The sequence below is a fragment of the Sesamum indicum genome, linkage group LG12 (assembly GCF_000512975.1).
Source record: "Sesamum indicum cultivar Zhongzhi No. 13 linkage group LG12, S_indicum_v1.0, whole genome shotgun sequence".
Lineage (NCBI taxonomy): Eukaryota > Viridiplantae > Streptophyta > Magnoliopsida > Lamiales > Pedaliaceae > Sesamum > Sesamum indicum.
Genome location: NC_026156.1, coordinates 2,172,027 through 2,185,332, shown reverse-complemented (window position 1 = coordinate 2,185,332; position 13,306 = coordinate 2,172,027). Strand labels below are relative to the sequence as shown.

Sequence of the window (13,306 nt, the reverse complement as noted above, 5' to 3'; positions counted from 1 at the left end):
CTGGCGTTCTTGCCCTTGACGAAGCCACTCCAGTTGCCGTGTAAGCCATCAAACGAGCATTCTAATTCGATTCTTTTAACATAATAGATGATGATGTTTCGTCCGGTTTGTAAACGAGAAATGTACTTGAATATGAGTTTGTGCTATAGATATTTCAGTTTGCCCTCCAACTTGTCTTAGTCAAATCAAAATAAGGAATGAAGAAGTACTTGAGGATGGACTGTATTTCTACGTCTTCCGTTCTTGTTTCTGATACTTATTACTGGCTATCAAATACCACTCCAACACACACCGTCTATTATTTTTCTCGCTCTCCAGTGACTGCAGTATTTTGAATTTGTTGGTAGAGCTAAGCAGATGCTATTATAAATTTGCCCAAAAAGTAGTGCCACGAGATCGTAAGCCCCGTTCAGTTAGTCCAACATGAGGACCAAGTGAATAACTGTGTAGATCGGCCAATTTAACTCCAGCAAGGTGAATAAGGCTCCGCACGCGTCTCAGCCCCCTCGCTCAACGGCGAGGTCCACCCTTGGCATGGAGGTGTCTCGTTTCCGAGCCCGCATCTCTGCGGGTTGTGGCCCGGGGACTTTCCTGGGTTTGACCCCGCTAAACTGCAGGAAACGCAACCCATTCACTTCGTCTCATGGCTGATTGCCCTAGGGATATCGGGCTCTGCTTATTAGACATGCAAGAAGGCAATTAGATATCCGATGTGGGAAAAACCACGTTCAATATTCTACAACCTTCTACTACAAAAAGTTAAAAAGAGGAAAAAGGTTTTATAAAAAAGTAGAGAAAATACAAGATATTTTGGGTATGTATGAATCTGTACCACATAACAAACATGTATGCATATAAATCCCAATTGTACAGATTCTTGGTGATCATTGCAAGGCGGTACAATATTGACCACAAGATTGATAATATCTATATATACGATCAGATTCAGGTTATTTCAATCAATTTTTACACTAGAAAAATTTATTCAAGGAGTCATAAAAAAAGTTTTAAAGTTTAGAGGATTCAAGTCCATCACTGATAATTTTACGTCCTTAGTTCATACATATTAGAGGGAGTTTGGATGATCTTATAAGCTTTGTGAATTGTTTCTTCAGAAGAACATATATTAGTAATTTGTTGCATGCGTTATGTGTCTGTATAATTTTTTAAAATTTATTTAAATATAATATTTATATAATTAGTATCATTCAAAAATAATATACATATAGATTTTAAGGAAAAAATTTTTTTTTAAAAAAAAGAAGAAGATAATGGTATAATATTAACCAGAGAAAAAAATGCAAAGAAAAATTTAAAATAATTGAAAAAAGAAAAAGACATTGGGATAGTGGGAAATTGGACAATAAGTAAGAAAATCAAATTAACTATTTAAAAAGATATAAAAAAGCATAATAAAAAAAGTGATACATCATAAAGTCCTTTATCCTTAATAATAAAAATAGATTTTGAAGTTATTTGATATTGTTTTTTTAGTAAATAAACTTATAGATTATCAAAATAAAATTATGAATTGTAAAATTGAGAAATATTAGAAAATTGAGAAACTTTCAACTTATGGAGTGCAATATTAGAAAATTGTAAAAATTTCGATTAAATAAAAAAAAATCCTAATATTTGAGACAAAAATACAATTTTTCCTTTTCAAAATAATAGATCAATCATTGGTGTTCATGAATGATGAATGGGAGACCATCCCATTTTTTCTTTTTTAAAAATCCAAATCAACTTTGCTTGAATTGCCCACGTCCAACTCAAAATTTATTGTGTCCAAAGCAAACTCTTATCCTCAACAATTTCCTGTATAGGTTCATCTCCCGCTCTATAAAACAGCCCGAATGAGTCATGCGTAGATGCTCAGAGCTCAAAGATATAGTACACCAGCAGCATTTCCAATTACTTGAGTCCAACCACATTATCATGGCGGGTTTCCTGAACCTCGGCAACATGGCGAAGAAGGTTGAGTCCACATTGGCCGATGGTCCAAGGGCCGTTGCTCAAGGGATTGCAGATGTTCCTAAGATCCTATGCATGCAAAAGGTTAACACTTATTTCACTCTTGGTCCTTTTGTTTCTTTCTAGCTGCATCCAACGTGATCGTAAATAAGGAATTTTTTGCAGTTTATAAGTCCAAAATCCTTATCTTCCTAGCAACGAGTCTATTAATAAGACGGTCAATACCCTGCACAACAAGCATTGATTGATTACATCATAGAAATTGCATTGCATTCTCAGACAGTGATGGATTATTCATCCTGCATTTCCCATGCATAAAGGAGTATGAACATGGGTCAACAGGAGCATAGTAAACCCAAGAGAGATATCCGCAAAGCAGCCTGGTACCTGGACTAAAGGCTTATAGCAGCAAGCAATCAGTAGTTAGGCCCAGCACTAGCAGCCCAATTCCTTTTCTATGGGTTTAGTTTCTGTATCTTCTAGTAGGCATAGGCTCCTAAGGATCCTGATATGGACAGATGTCAGCAGATCCTAAAAAAGACGGTTGGGTCCTTAGATTGGGTGGGCATGTTGGAATTTTGAAATGAGGGGCGTGCGTGCACAATGACTCAACTCTGATGTGTGTGGTCGTCGGACCACTTTCACTTCACCGGTTCACCCAATATAAAAATAGCCTATTTTTAGTGTAAATTACACCTCTATTGTCTTTTAATATGAAATAGGAGAAAATTTGTAAAAATATCTCTATTGTTATTAGTAAAATTATATGTAAAATACACCTTCTAATTTTTCTATAATTTGCAAATATAATCTATGTCATTATTCCATCGCCATGACCTGAAAAAAATATTATGTTATGATAACAAAAAATCAAAATGTTATATTCCAAATATAATTTCATAAATTTTTTCTTGTCTTTATTTTGTACATATCAAAATCCCCTAATACAATAATTATTTTTTGTCGGAAAATATTTAAAAAGAAAAAATAAATGAAATATAGTTACTGCTTTGTTGAAAGGACATTCACAAAACCAGAGTCAAAGTTTTGCGTGGTTGATGCCCCGCCCACCGAACTGCTCTAAATTTTACCAACGGTACGCACCCCCCGCCCCCTGGTCCTCTTTAGCGAAACTGCCTTTAACCTACGCCTTCCTTCAACATATAAAACCCTTCTCCATTCTTCCACTCTTCATTTTATCGTCACTGAGCTCTTCATTGGTAGTATCAACGTGAGCGAGTGAGCCACCTCTCTCATCTCTTTCTCGTGTATTTTGTGGATTCATGAGCTCCTTTTGTTGATTTGTTCTTTTCTCTTAATTTTGTGTTTGTCTAGGATTTTTTGATCTGAGTGCAGAAATGGCGACGAAGAAGAGCGTGGGTTCTTTGAAGGAAGCCGATCTGAAGGGGAAGAGAGTTCTCGTGAGAGTGGATCTGAACGTGCCGTTGGATGATAACTTGAAGATTACTGATGACACCAGAATTAGAGCCGCCGTCCCCACTATTAAGTACTTGATGGAGCATGGAGCTAAAGTCATTCTCACCACTCACCTCGTACGTTTTGATACTTTCTTATTCATAGATCATTCTCAAGGACAAATTGTCCCTCGGTAGTTAAAATGTATGGATGATTGTATTGTGGTTGCTTCGCTATGTTGTAGATTATACGTTAGTCACTTAGGTTTTAAACATCTTCAAAGTTGAGATAGAATTATCTTTACCTTTTCCTTTATAAACTTTTGATACGTGCGCAATTTCCTTATCTGATACTTGATCGTTGGTTTGAGTTTCGAATTTGGATCACTCTTAGTTGTGTATTACAGGTAGATCTTGTATTTATCAGTACTTCTCGAACTGTATGTAATAGTAAGAGTTTATAAGCTTTTCATAGCTCCGGTTGATCTGATGGTTCACTGGTTCTTGGATGCAAATCGAAGATATTAATCTCATCAATATTTTCTCATGTGTTCTTTAATTTCATTGGAAAAACTTCTGGGTTGATCAGTTAGTTCCTTTTTTGCATGAAATCCGTAGGATATCCTCGTTATCAACGAAATCAATTTTGCGAGCTTAATGCTGAAATATTTTATGTTGATGGTAGTAACCAGTTAACCATCATATATGATTTATTAACTTTCTAAGTAATTTAGCTTACTTAATTTCAGGGGCGTCCAAAAGGAGTCACCCCAAAGTACAGTTTGAAGCCTCTTGTTCCTAGACTCTCTGAACTTCTTGGACTTGAGGTTTGTGAACTCTTCACTTACCAATAGGAATTGCTTTTGCAATGACAAGGACTTCTGCTTATCTGCATTGTCTGATCTCATTAGGTTAAGATGGCTGATGACTGTATTGGCGAAGAGGTCGAGAAGTTGGTGGCTGGGTTGCCAGAGGGAGGTGTTCTTCTCCTGGAGAATGTCAGATTTTACAAAGAAGAGGAGAAGAATGATCCTGAGTTTGCAAAAAAGCTTGCTTCCCTTGCGGACTTGTATGTTAATGATGCATTTGGAACTGCACACAGAGCTCATGCTTCAACAGAGGGAGTGGCCAAATATCTGAAGCCTTCTGTTGCAGGATTCCTGATGCAGAAGGTTTGTGAAAGATGTACTTGTTTCACTCCCATATATCATTTTATTTTCTAATCCAATCAATGGTGTCTAGCCATCGATTATGGATGGTTGGAGCTCAAAACATTGTGTCACCCACATGACCATTGTCAACTTAACGTGGATTATTCTTTACTGAAATTTTCAGGAGCTTGATTATCTAGTTGGAGCTGTGTCCAACCCCAAGAAGCCATTTGCTGCAATTGTTGGTGGCTCCAAGGTCTCTACTAAAATTGGTGTCATAGAGTCACTGTTAGAGAAGGTAGACATCCTCTTGCTTGGTGGAGGGATGATCTTTACCTTCTACAAAGCTCAAGGACATGCTGTAGGGTCCTCACTTGTGGAGGCTGACAAGCTTGATCTTGCAACTTCTCTTATAGAGAAGGCCAAGGCTAAGGGGGTATCTCTTCTGCTACCTTCAGATGTAGTTATTGCTGACAAGTTTGCCGCTGATGCTAACAGCAAGGTAGGCTCTTTTTGCTCAACCGATGAGTGAAATCTTAGCTGGATCAGCTTTGTTTTGTCTTTGACTTAAGTTGCTTAAGTCCATTCTATTTTTCCGCACTCATCTAACTTCCCTTGGTCAACAATGAAAATGTTCTCAGCATCTGTGTTGGCTGTAGTCATGCTTAAAGTATTGTTTGTAAATTAGGACGAGGACTCAAATGTTGCTATATCGTGTTTAGGTTGTTCCAGCATCTCAAATTCCTGATGGATGGATGGGTTTAGATATTGGACCAGACAGTATTAAGTCATTCGGTGAAGCACTGGAGACCACCAAGACCATAATCTGGAATGGGCCTATGGGTGTGTTTGAATTTGACAAGTTTGCAGCAGGAACAGAGGTATTGTCCAGTGATAATTCACATAATGCTAGATATTTTTTGTTTTTAATTTAGCTAAGGTCATTTTGTTGCACTAGATTTCACTATATTTGGAATAAAGCATGCATGATTATTCCTTTCCAGGCTATCGCCAAGAAATTGGCTGAACTTAGTGGTAAAGGAGTGACCACAATCATCGGAGGAGGTGACTCTGTAGCAGCTGTTGAGAAGGTCGGTCTGGCTGATAAGATGAGCCATATCTCAACTGGAGGTGGTGCCAGCTTGGAACTTCTTGAGGGGAAAACACTCCCTGGAGTCCTTGCCCTTAATGACGCATAAGCAGATCTGTGTTGCTATTTCTATTTTGGTGCATCCCTGTTAGTTGTCATGTCTGGTTTTAACCAGAGCGGAATTGGGTAGATCTTAGAGCAGGTCCTGTAGAGTGTTAGGCCAAATGCTAATAATCATCTCGTCCGAGACTCGGATAGATTGCCTGAATAATTTTCTGTGTTTTGTGATTGAAATCCATTATGGTAATGGTTTTCTGGGATTTTGCTCCCTCTCATGTTGACTTACAGAGTTGCTGCAGTTCATGAACTACCATCTCCGTGCACATATGATACGTTGAGAATTGCAGCAAATTGACTGCTGCAATGTGAAATGTAGTCCAGCGGAGCATTTCATAATGGGTCCATTTCACACCCTTAAATATGAACTAGTATTTAACTGCTGCAAATGTTTCACGTTTTAAGACTCTTACTTGTCATAAAAACTTACGGTTTATGTTAATTATCATGTACCTCTATGTCTCGACAAAATTCAGACTATTACATGAAAATTGCAGAATATAAGAAACTTGTCGCAGATTCAAATTCATGTTGCACTAACAGTTAAAACAAGTCATCACATGAAAATGGCAAAATATATGAAACGTGTTGCAGATTCAAATTATGTTGCAAAGAATCTTAAACAATTCATCAGAAATGTAGTAGATACTGGTTGGATGGCATTTATATGTCAGTAAAAAAGCAAGAGAAACTGGCTCAAAGCAGCAGGCACCTACCCATACCTATAGAAACTTGCAGCCAAGGTTCATATGTCGGTGGTAAATTTGCTAAGTTCCAGCAGTGATTCTAGGGATTAATACCAAATCGACATTTAAACTTTTCCTGCTTCAGCGTGAAGAAAGGAGTTTGATGAAGATTGGTCGGATTTTACCCAGATCCACACGACAGCCACAAATACCCAGCATAAGAGACTAAAAGACTTGTATGTAGATGAACAGTTGAAAACATTGCAGGTTAATTAATGGATACACATTACTTTTAAATTGATCAGAATGAAATACAATTGTCGAAGGTTATAAAAAATTTTGCATCTATAAAGGACTTCACTTCTATAGTAGACTTCCAGTGCATTTGGCATAGATCATCCATCTGAATCCGACCCAGCGAGACCATTATTTGTGCCCAATCAGAGATAAAAAACAGTGATTGTCCAATTAGGGCTGACCCAAGTTGCTAAACTGGATCCAAGCAGCACCGATCCGTGATCCTTCCACCGCAGAGAGCGGGAGGTGGTCGCTGCTCTGTGAAACCAGCCTGACGCGGTACCCTCCACTCTAAAGGCCATGAAGCCCAAGCTTTCGCCTGGAGTCCGAGACCCAACCTCCCCGCTTGGAACGGGCGGACCAGCAAGTTAGCAACTTGGATCCAACAACCTATTTCAGCCCAACGTCCAATCACCATAAAGCCCCCACTTGGGTCACAAGCCTCCGTTACAAGGCTCGGCGATGAACGAATGTTGGCAGCTGACTCATAATGTGCTAGCAAAGAATTTCTTTCTTCGATGTGGGAAGGAAGATCTTTGCCAAATGCCGGTCTACCACAAAGTTGCGGACTTCTTACTCATAGAACCCCTTAAATTTTCGAATTTCGTGACCATCAGGTTGGAGCTGCACCTTCAAGCGTGTACCGGATGTGCTATGGCTTTCATGGGAGTTTACCCAAATCTATACATTTCATTGCCCCACAAAATCATTAAATTACGAAAGAGCTTCAAGTTGTTCTTCCAGGCGCCGCCCCCAACGTCCTTCGCTTCATGCAAATTACGCTCAATTTTCACGCATTTCGTTTCTCAACACGATGCTATTACCTCCCATGCTGAAGTTCCTTCCTCCAGTGCATCTGATGGTTCCCCCTTCTCAGGTTTACTCCGTCTGCTGCCCACAATTTAGTTAATTACCCCAATAAGCAGCGTTTCCTTGAAAAAGAGCTCAGTTTATTTGGATTTTTTGAGTTAGTTTATGTGGTTGTTCTCAGGGTTAGAAGATGTAATGACAGGATACATATTCGGCAAGAGAAAGGCCACTGAAGTTGCTCACGCGTAGGTATTCATTGATTCCCCAAATGGTTCCCACCTCCCCATAAACTAATGTTACTTTAGTGTTTTGGTAGAATTTAGTAGTTTGATTATGGTGTTGGTAGTAGCGAATACTAAATAGTGATTACAGTGAATTTTAACTACCGCAATTATACTAGGGTGTGGAAGAATGTTGTCCGGAAAGGGGATTTGGTCATCGACGCCACTTGTGGGAATGGATATGATACCCTAGCTATGCTAAGATTGATTGCTGATGATACGCGGAGAGGTCGTGTTTATGCAATGGACCTTCAGAAAGATGCTTTAGAAAGTACTTCCTCTTTGCTGGATTGCTCCGTTAGCGCTGATGAGGTGCTGCTGCTTTTGCATCTGTCTTAACAAGTGATTCTCAAATCCCTAGTGTGTGTGTGTACAACATTGTTGTTATGACATTAGATTTATAATGAGTTTCTGGTGTCTCTCTAGTAATATATGACCACTATAATATTATGAATTGACAATTTTTATTGCGTGCTAAAACATGTCTTCGGAATCTTGATCTTGAACAAAAATTAGTATCTTCTTGTCTCTGTTTCTATAATAAACCATGTTGCTGAATTTGTTCTTCAAAGTTGATGTAGTTTCTGTTTGTGGCAATGCAGAGAGAACTCATTGAACTTTATGCTATGTGTCATACTAAAATGGAAGACATTGTTCCTGCTGGCAATGCAGTGAGGTATTGTTCATAACCAAGCTTAGAAAGATGAATACTTTATATGTCGATTGGATTAACCTGGATGATGTGAATCATGAGTTTTAACCACCTCCACATTTTTCATCGTTTTCTGTAGGCTTGTTGCGTTCAATTTGGGTTACCTTCCAGGAGGTGACAAAAGGATTAAGACTGAGTCAGAAACAACGTTACTTGCATTAGAGGCTGCCAAGAGAATACTTGCACCTGGAGGCCTCATCAGTGTACTGGCCTATGTCGGCCACTCTGGTGGATGGTATGATTATGCTAACCGATGTTTGTTAATTTTGGTGGTGTATTTTTATTGATTATCATGAGTATAAGGTACTCCAGCTCGTCTCCTTTGGACATTTGCTTCTAAACTGTAGATAATTTTCTCATTTGCTTTGTTTTTGGTTTTTGCATTTAATGAACCTATGATGCTTTTATCACTGGCAGGGAGGAGTTTGAGATAGTCCAGTCTTTTGGAGCAGGATTACCTATCGACAATTGGGTCTGCTGTAAACTCCAAATGTTGAACCGGCCATTAGCTCCTGTACTTCTCCTATTATCAAAGAAATGAGAGTAGACAGTTCTTGTGATACATAATTCTGTGGTTATTTGTTGGAATCCAACTACTGAACTGATATTTTCTAAATGTGGTGTGGGGATTTTAAGTTTGTTGTAAAAGTTGATGCGGCCATCTCATACTTTGCCTTTTGGTGCGATTTTCTCATCATATCTGTGGGTTCAGGCATTGGTTTGATATGATTTTGAACTTGGATGAGCTCACCATCTTTTTATGGTAGCCTCAGCTCATTCCAGTCCTCTTATAACATATATAATGCCCATGTCCTGTAAAAAGATTTTGAGTATCTTGGAACATGCATGTCTGTTTTCCATTGTTGCTGCATATCCGATAGTATTACTATTTCATTGAGCAGTTAAATTGGGTTGGCCTTAAACTGATTCTCGGGCTGGAAGAAGGTTACTTGTCGAACGTTTCTTGGCCGACAACACAGTCTGTAATAGTAAAACTTCTTTTGTTGTTTTGGGTTTTCTGAAATGTTACTTGTCGAACGTTTCTTGGCCGACAACACAGTCTGTAATAGTAAAACTTCTTTTGTTGTTTTGGGTTTTCTGAAATGTTACTTGTCGAACGTTTCTTGGCCGACAACACAGTCTGTAATAGTAAAACTTCTTTTGTTGTTTTGGGTTTTCTGAAATTTCAAGAGGCGCGGCAAAAAAAGAAACAACAAAGATGTAAACAATTTATTGGCAAAAGATGTAAAAACTTTAAGTTGGAGGAGAAGAGAAACAAAATCAGTTGAGAAAGGGCATGGTAGAGGAAGGAGCAGGCTGCTAGGCAGTTCGCAGTGTGACAAAAAAAGGGAACGATCGCGATGGGACTCGAACCCACAATCTCCCGCTCCGGAGGCGAGCGCCTTATCCATTAGGCCACGCGATCCTGTTGCGACATATCTTTGACATTTTCAATAAGGAACAGAGACTATGTGTTCTCGCTATTATAACTCCAACAATTGCAGTTATTAAATCATTGCAGCAACCAACTGCATGCCTTATTAATCCTGTTGTGTTCGTCTTCTATGGTGTGTGACGACGGCAACCAAAGTCATAGGTTCTCGATGCTTGTGTCCGGCCTTTATCTAAAGGGTTGGAGATTAACGGCCTAGATGGCTTAAACGCGCAGCTGGACCAATTTTGGCAGTTGAACGAAAACACAACACATCCCAATTTTCCCAAAACTGGTGCCAGCCGTTACCGTCACACTAATTCACATAAATAAGACAGTTAACGTTGAACTTGAATCGTGTAACCCATTATCTTACTGTGTTTTCTGGAGATCATTGCTTTATTTATTGTGTGACTGCGCCATCAAGAAAAATATGAAAGCGCAACACTTCACATTAAAGAAGACAGAAAATAAAGAAGTCGGCATTCTCCCTCCGCTTTCAGTAAAGATACTCCAACCGGCAATAACTATGTAGAGATCCTGTTGCTTCTTTCAATCCTTCAAGAATAAAATCTTTAGTACATGCAACTAATTACATTTTCATTTCGTCATAATCAGTGATGACTTGGCAACAAATCATATCATCAGATTGTGTTGGTGTCCATGGAACCAATTGCCATCAAACGTACTCGTTAGATCTACACCTGGGAAGAGGAGAGTGTATCAGGATTGCTCCTCATGACCCATTCTGTCCATGACCCATCATATACTGGAACATCAGTCTTCCCCAGTCGATAAAGGCCCTGAAAAGTGAATTTTAATGCGCTTAATTGCTTAGCACAGTCGCTAGAATATCCACTGAGCGATTAATATTACATACAGTTATGGTAATTTAGTTTCCGGTCCTTGGAGTAAACAAGGTAAAGAGCAAAGTTGCAAATACAGGGAATAAGAAAATACAAATACTGTTTCTTAGAAAGGAAAAAAAAAAAAAAAAGAAATGGTGATCAAGGAGCCTCCATTCCATATATTTCTTTCTGGGAGATAGGACCAGAGCTGGTGGGACTTACCAATGCAAGAATACATGCAGTCACCCCAGTGCCGCATGACAATACTACAGGGCTGTCTAGTGAGATTCCTGCAAAAATTCAAATTATGTTCAGAACCTACAACTAGATTAGACACGCCTCTTGTTGCTTCATGAATTGTGAAGTATCAAATCGAGGCAGTGACATTTAGAATAGAATAAAGCACGTAGGCTTGGGGGGGGGGGGGGGCTGGGGGGGGGGGGGTCTCCTATATTCAAGAGACTAGCTCTGCTTCAAAAGCAAAGATCATGCAACCACACAAAGCAAGCATGTCCTAACACCTACAAGCTAAACAAGGGTTCAGTAACACAGACAGTTATGTAAAGAAACTATTTCTGACCTTCCTGTTCAAATTTCTTCTTCAGCTCAGCTGCAGGTAAGAGTGCCTGCGAGCCATCCAACATCTGTAAGAAGACCAAAAAGGCAAAAAATGAGTTAAGTGCTTCATGAATTGTACTCTGACAACGGAACAACCAAGCCAACTGCACTGGAGCTGGACCAGTATATTAAAAGTTTCACTTTCACAAAGACTTCAAGTCGTCATCCTGGATCAGTACCATGTGTCAACTTGCAACATATACACAGAATGGGATTGGTAGACTTCGAGTAGTTTAACAAAGACAAAACGCTATAACTACTTTCAAATCTCAATATTATACCTCAAAATCAAAATCATGATCCACAGAGTATGAAGGGAAACTAAATCAAGCAAACTAGAAAAAAAGTTTCTCTCACTTTTTACGGAAAACTACATGATCAGAAATGAAATATACATAATTACAGAAAGATAAGCTCCCATGAATCATTAGTTCCAATTATTAATAGTCTGCTACCTGGGGAAAGGGAAGGCATTTGCTCCTGGGAACATGACCACTTCTTAATCCCTTCCGTGGCTCTGGTGCAACCCCATCAAATCTGTGAGAAAAACATATAAGATAGAGTTGAGATATGATTTTCTTGCAGCAAGATTCATCGCCTTGCATGTAGGATATCTTCATCCATTACTGGTCTTTTATTGTGCAAAAAGGTGATCAACATCCTCTAACCTTAACAAACCACATAAGGAAGCATATGACAAATGCTACTAAAGCGAATATATCCACCGGCCAGAAACTTTATTGTATAAGAAATGGCCACTAATGCAATGGTATCTCAAGAATAATCTACCTAGCTTTTGAGCGAGCATCTATATGCTGATGCGTGTGTTCCTCAATATTTTTGTGAACCTGAAAAAAACAGAAAGCTATACTTCAAATGTTCGTGCACAAAATCAAACGCCTTGCTGTTATCCAGATTTACAAAGACTAAAGTACAAAATTGGGGAAACCACAGTGAAGTTGGGCCATGTGGATCTGAGAGGCATCATATTTACACAACTGGAGTCGGTTAGCAGCAAGCAGTTTTGGTATAGCATCAACAGGACTCATAGCCACATAGAATAAGAAATGGCACTTAACGAAGAAACACACCTGCTCAAGTGTCCAGATAAGATGTGGCTGAAAGTTGGTCTGGAAGGAAATTGGTCCAACCTGCAGTTATAGAGTACATGGTCTTATTCTTGAAGTAAGGGAAGGTTAAGACAGAACACATACTTACATTGAAAATCAAAATGTAGAAAGTCCACTTAAGGCACTCAATGCAAGACATTGACATAGAGCTAGCTGGATGGGAGAAAATGCAAATTGACAATGATAACACACAACATACCTGTTGTCCTTGGTACACTTTCTCTATTGCATCACTGGCAGCACTAGCTTTCAAGATAGAATCAGTTGATGCACTTGATTCAACATAAAATCCAGAAGCACACCATCTCGGAAAGCCACCATCCAAAACCCAAATCCGTTCATGTCCAAATACTCGAAACATCCTGTTTATTGAATAAAAACATAAAAGTTATTTTACCCATGAAAAACCAAAGATGTCTCAAGATAAATACCCTCAAACTTAAAAAACGCACCACCAAACACGAGCTGCACTGAAAATTCCCTTCCCATCATAAACAACAAGCGTGTCTTTATTCTCAATGCCAAGGGCAGAAACAGCAGCAGCAAATCCTTCCTCTGACGGCAACATATGTGGCAACTATATATATCAATTAGGAAAGAAATAAATATTAGATTATTCACACGCATATAAAAATGATTCATGCACGCATATAGAATGAACAAAAGTCCGAACAATGAATCACCTTAACATGTGTGCACTATCCGCTATACCATGTTCCCTATTGTGAAATTTATTATATCTTTA

At 38.9% G+C, this 13,306-nt stretch overlaps 4 protein-coding genes and 1 non-coding gene across 8 annotated transcripts in view; 3 read left to right on the top strand and 2 right to left on the bottom strand.

Annotated features, from left to right (window-relative positions):
- LOC105175092 (phosphoglycerate kinase, chloroplastic) overlaps positions 1 to 255 on the top strand; it is a gene marked incomplete in the record, with an annotated part of 3,084 nt that extends 2,829 nt beyond the window's left edge. Inside the window, 1 exon segment of the mRNA XM_011097417.2 lies at positions 1 to 255. Coding sequence (XP_011095719.1) covers positions 1 to 44 — 44 coding nt within the window.
- On the top strand, positions 3,051 to 6,003 carry LOC105175090 (phosphoglycerate kinase, cytosolic-like). 3 transcript variants are annotated; one of them, XM_011097415.2, is made up of 7 exons: positions 3,051 to 3,205; positions 3,310 to 3,527; positions 4,139 to 4,216; positions 4,301 to 4,561; positions 4,725 to 5,042; positions 5,263 to 5,421; positions 5,545 to 6,003. In XM_011097415.2, exons 2-7 carry the CDS (start codon positions 3,333 to 3,335, stop codon positions 5,737 to 5,739), a joined length of 1,206 nt encoding a protein of 401 aa, XP_011095717.1. In that variant the 5' UTR covers positions 3,051 to 3,205; positions 3,310 to 3,332; the 3' UTR covers positions 5,740 to 6,003. The 3 variants fall into 3 exon arrangements, with proteins under 3 accessions (XP_011095717.1, XP_011095716.1, XP_011095718.1); XM_011097414.2 differs by having other exon boundaries at positions 3,056 to 3,213; XM_011097416.2 differs by having other exon boundaries at positions 3,099 to 3,209.
- Positions 6,674 to 9,374, top strand: LOC105175089. Its single transcript, XM_011097413.2, has 6 exons — positions 6,674 to 7,607; positions 7,722 to 7,785; positions 7,941 to 8,133; positions 8,424 to 8,497; positions 8,613 to 8,768; positions 8,951 to 9,374. The coding sequence occupies exons 1-6, from the start codon at positions 7,193 to 7,195 to the stop codon at positions 9,072 to 9,074; spliced, it is 1,026 nt and encodes a 341-aa protein (XP_011095715.1). The 5' UTR covers positions 6,674 to 7,192; the 3' UTR covers positions 9,075 to 9,374.
- Positions 9,887 to 9,959, bottom strand: TRNAR-CCG. Its single transcript has one exon. It is a non-coding gene; the product is annotated as a tRNA-Arg (tRNA).
- Positions 10,344 to 13,306, bottom strand: part of LOC105175088 (thiosulfate/3-mercaptopyruvate sulfurtransferase 1, mitochondrial) — a 5,154-nt gene continuing 2,191 nt past the window's right edge. For both annotated transcript variants that reach the window (XM_011097411.2, XM_011097412.2), the window contains exons 5-12: positions 13,014 to 13,138; positions 12,761 to 12,923; positions 12,523 to 12,582; positions 12,221 to 12,279; positions 11,887 to 11,968; positions 11,394 to 11,457; positions 11,036 to 11,103; positions 10,344 to 10,768 (exon numbers count right to left, since the gene is read on the bottom strand). In XM_011097411.2, coding sequence (XP_011095713.1) covers positions 10,664 to 10,768; positions 11,036 to 11,103; positions 11,394 to 11,457; positions 11,887 to 11,968; positions 12,221 to 12,279; positions 12,523 to 12,582; positions 12,761 to 12,923; positions 13,014 to 13,138 — 726 coding nt within the window. In that variant the 3' untranslated portion in view covers positions 10,344 to 10,663. The remainder of the gene's footprint in view (positions 10,769 to 11,035; positions 11,104 to 11,393; positions 11,458 to 11,886; positions 11,969 to 12,220; positions 12,280 to 12,522; positions 12,583 to 12,760; positions 12,924 to 13,013; positions 13,139 to 13,306) is intronic.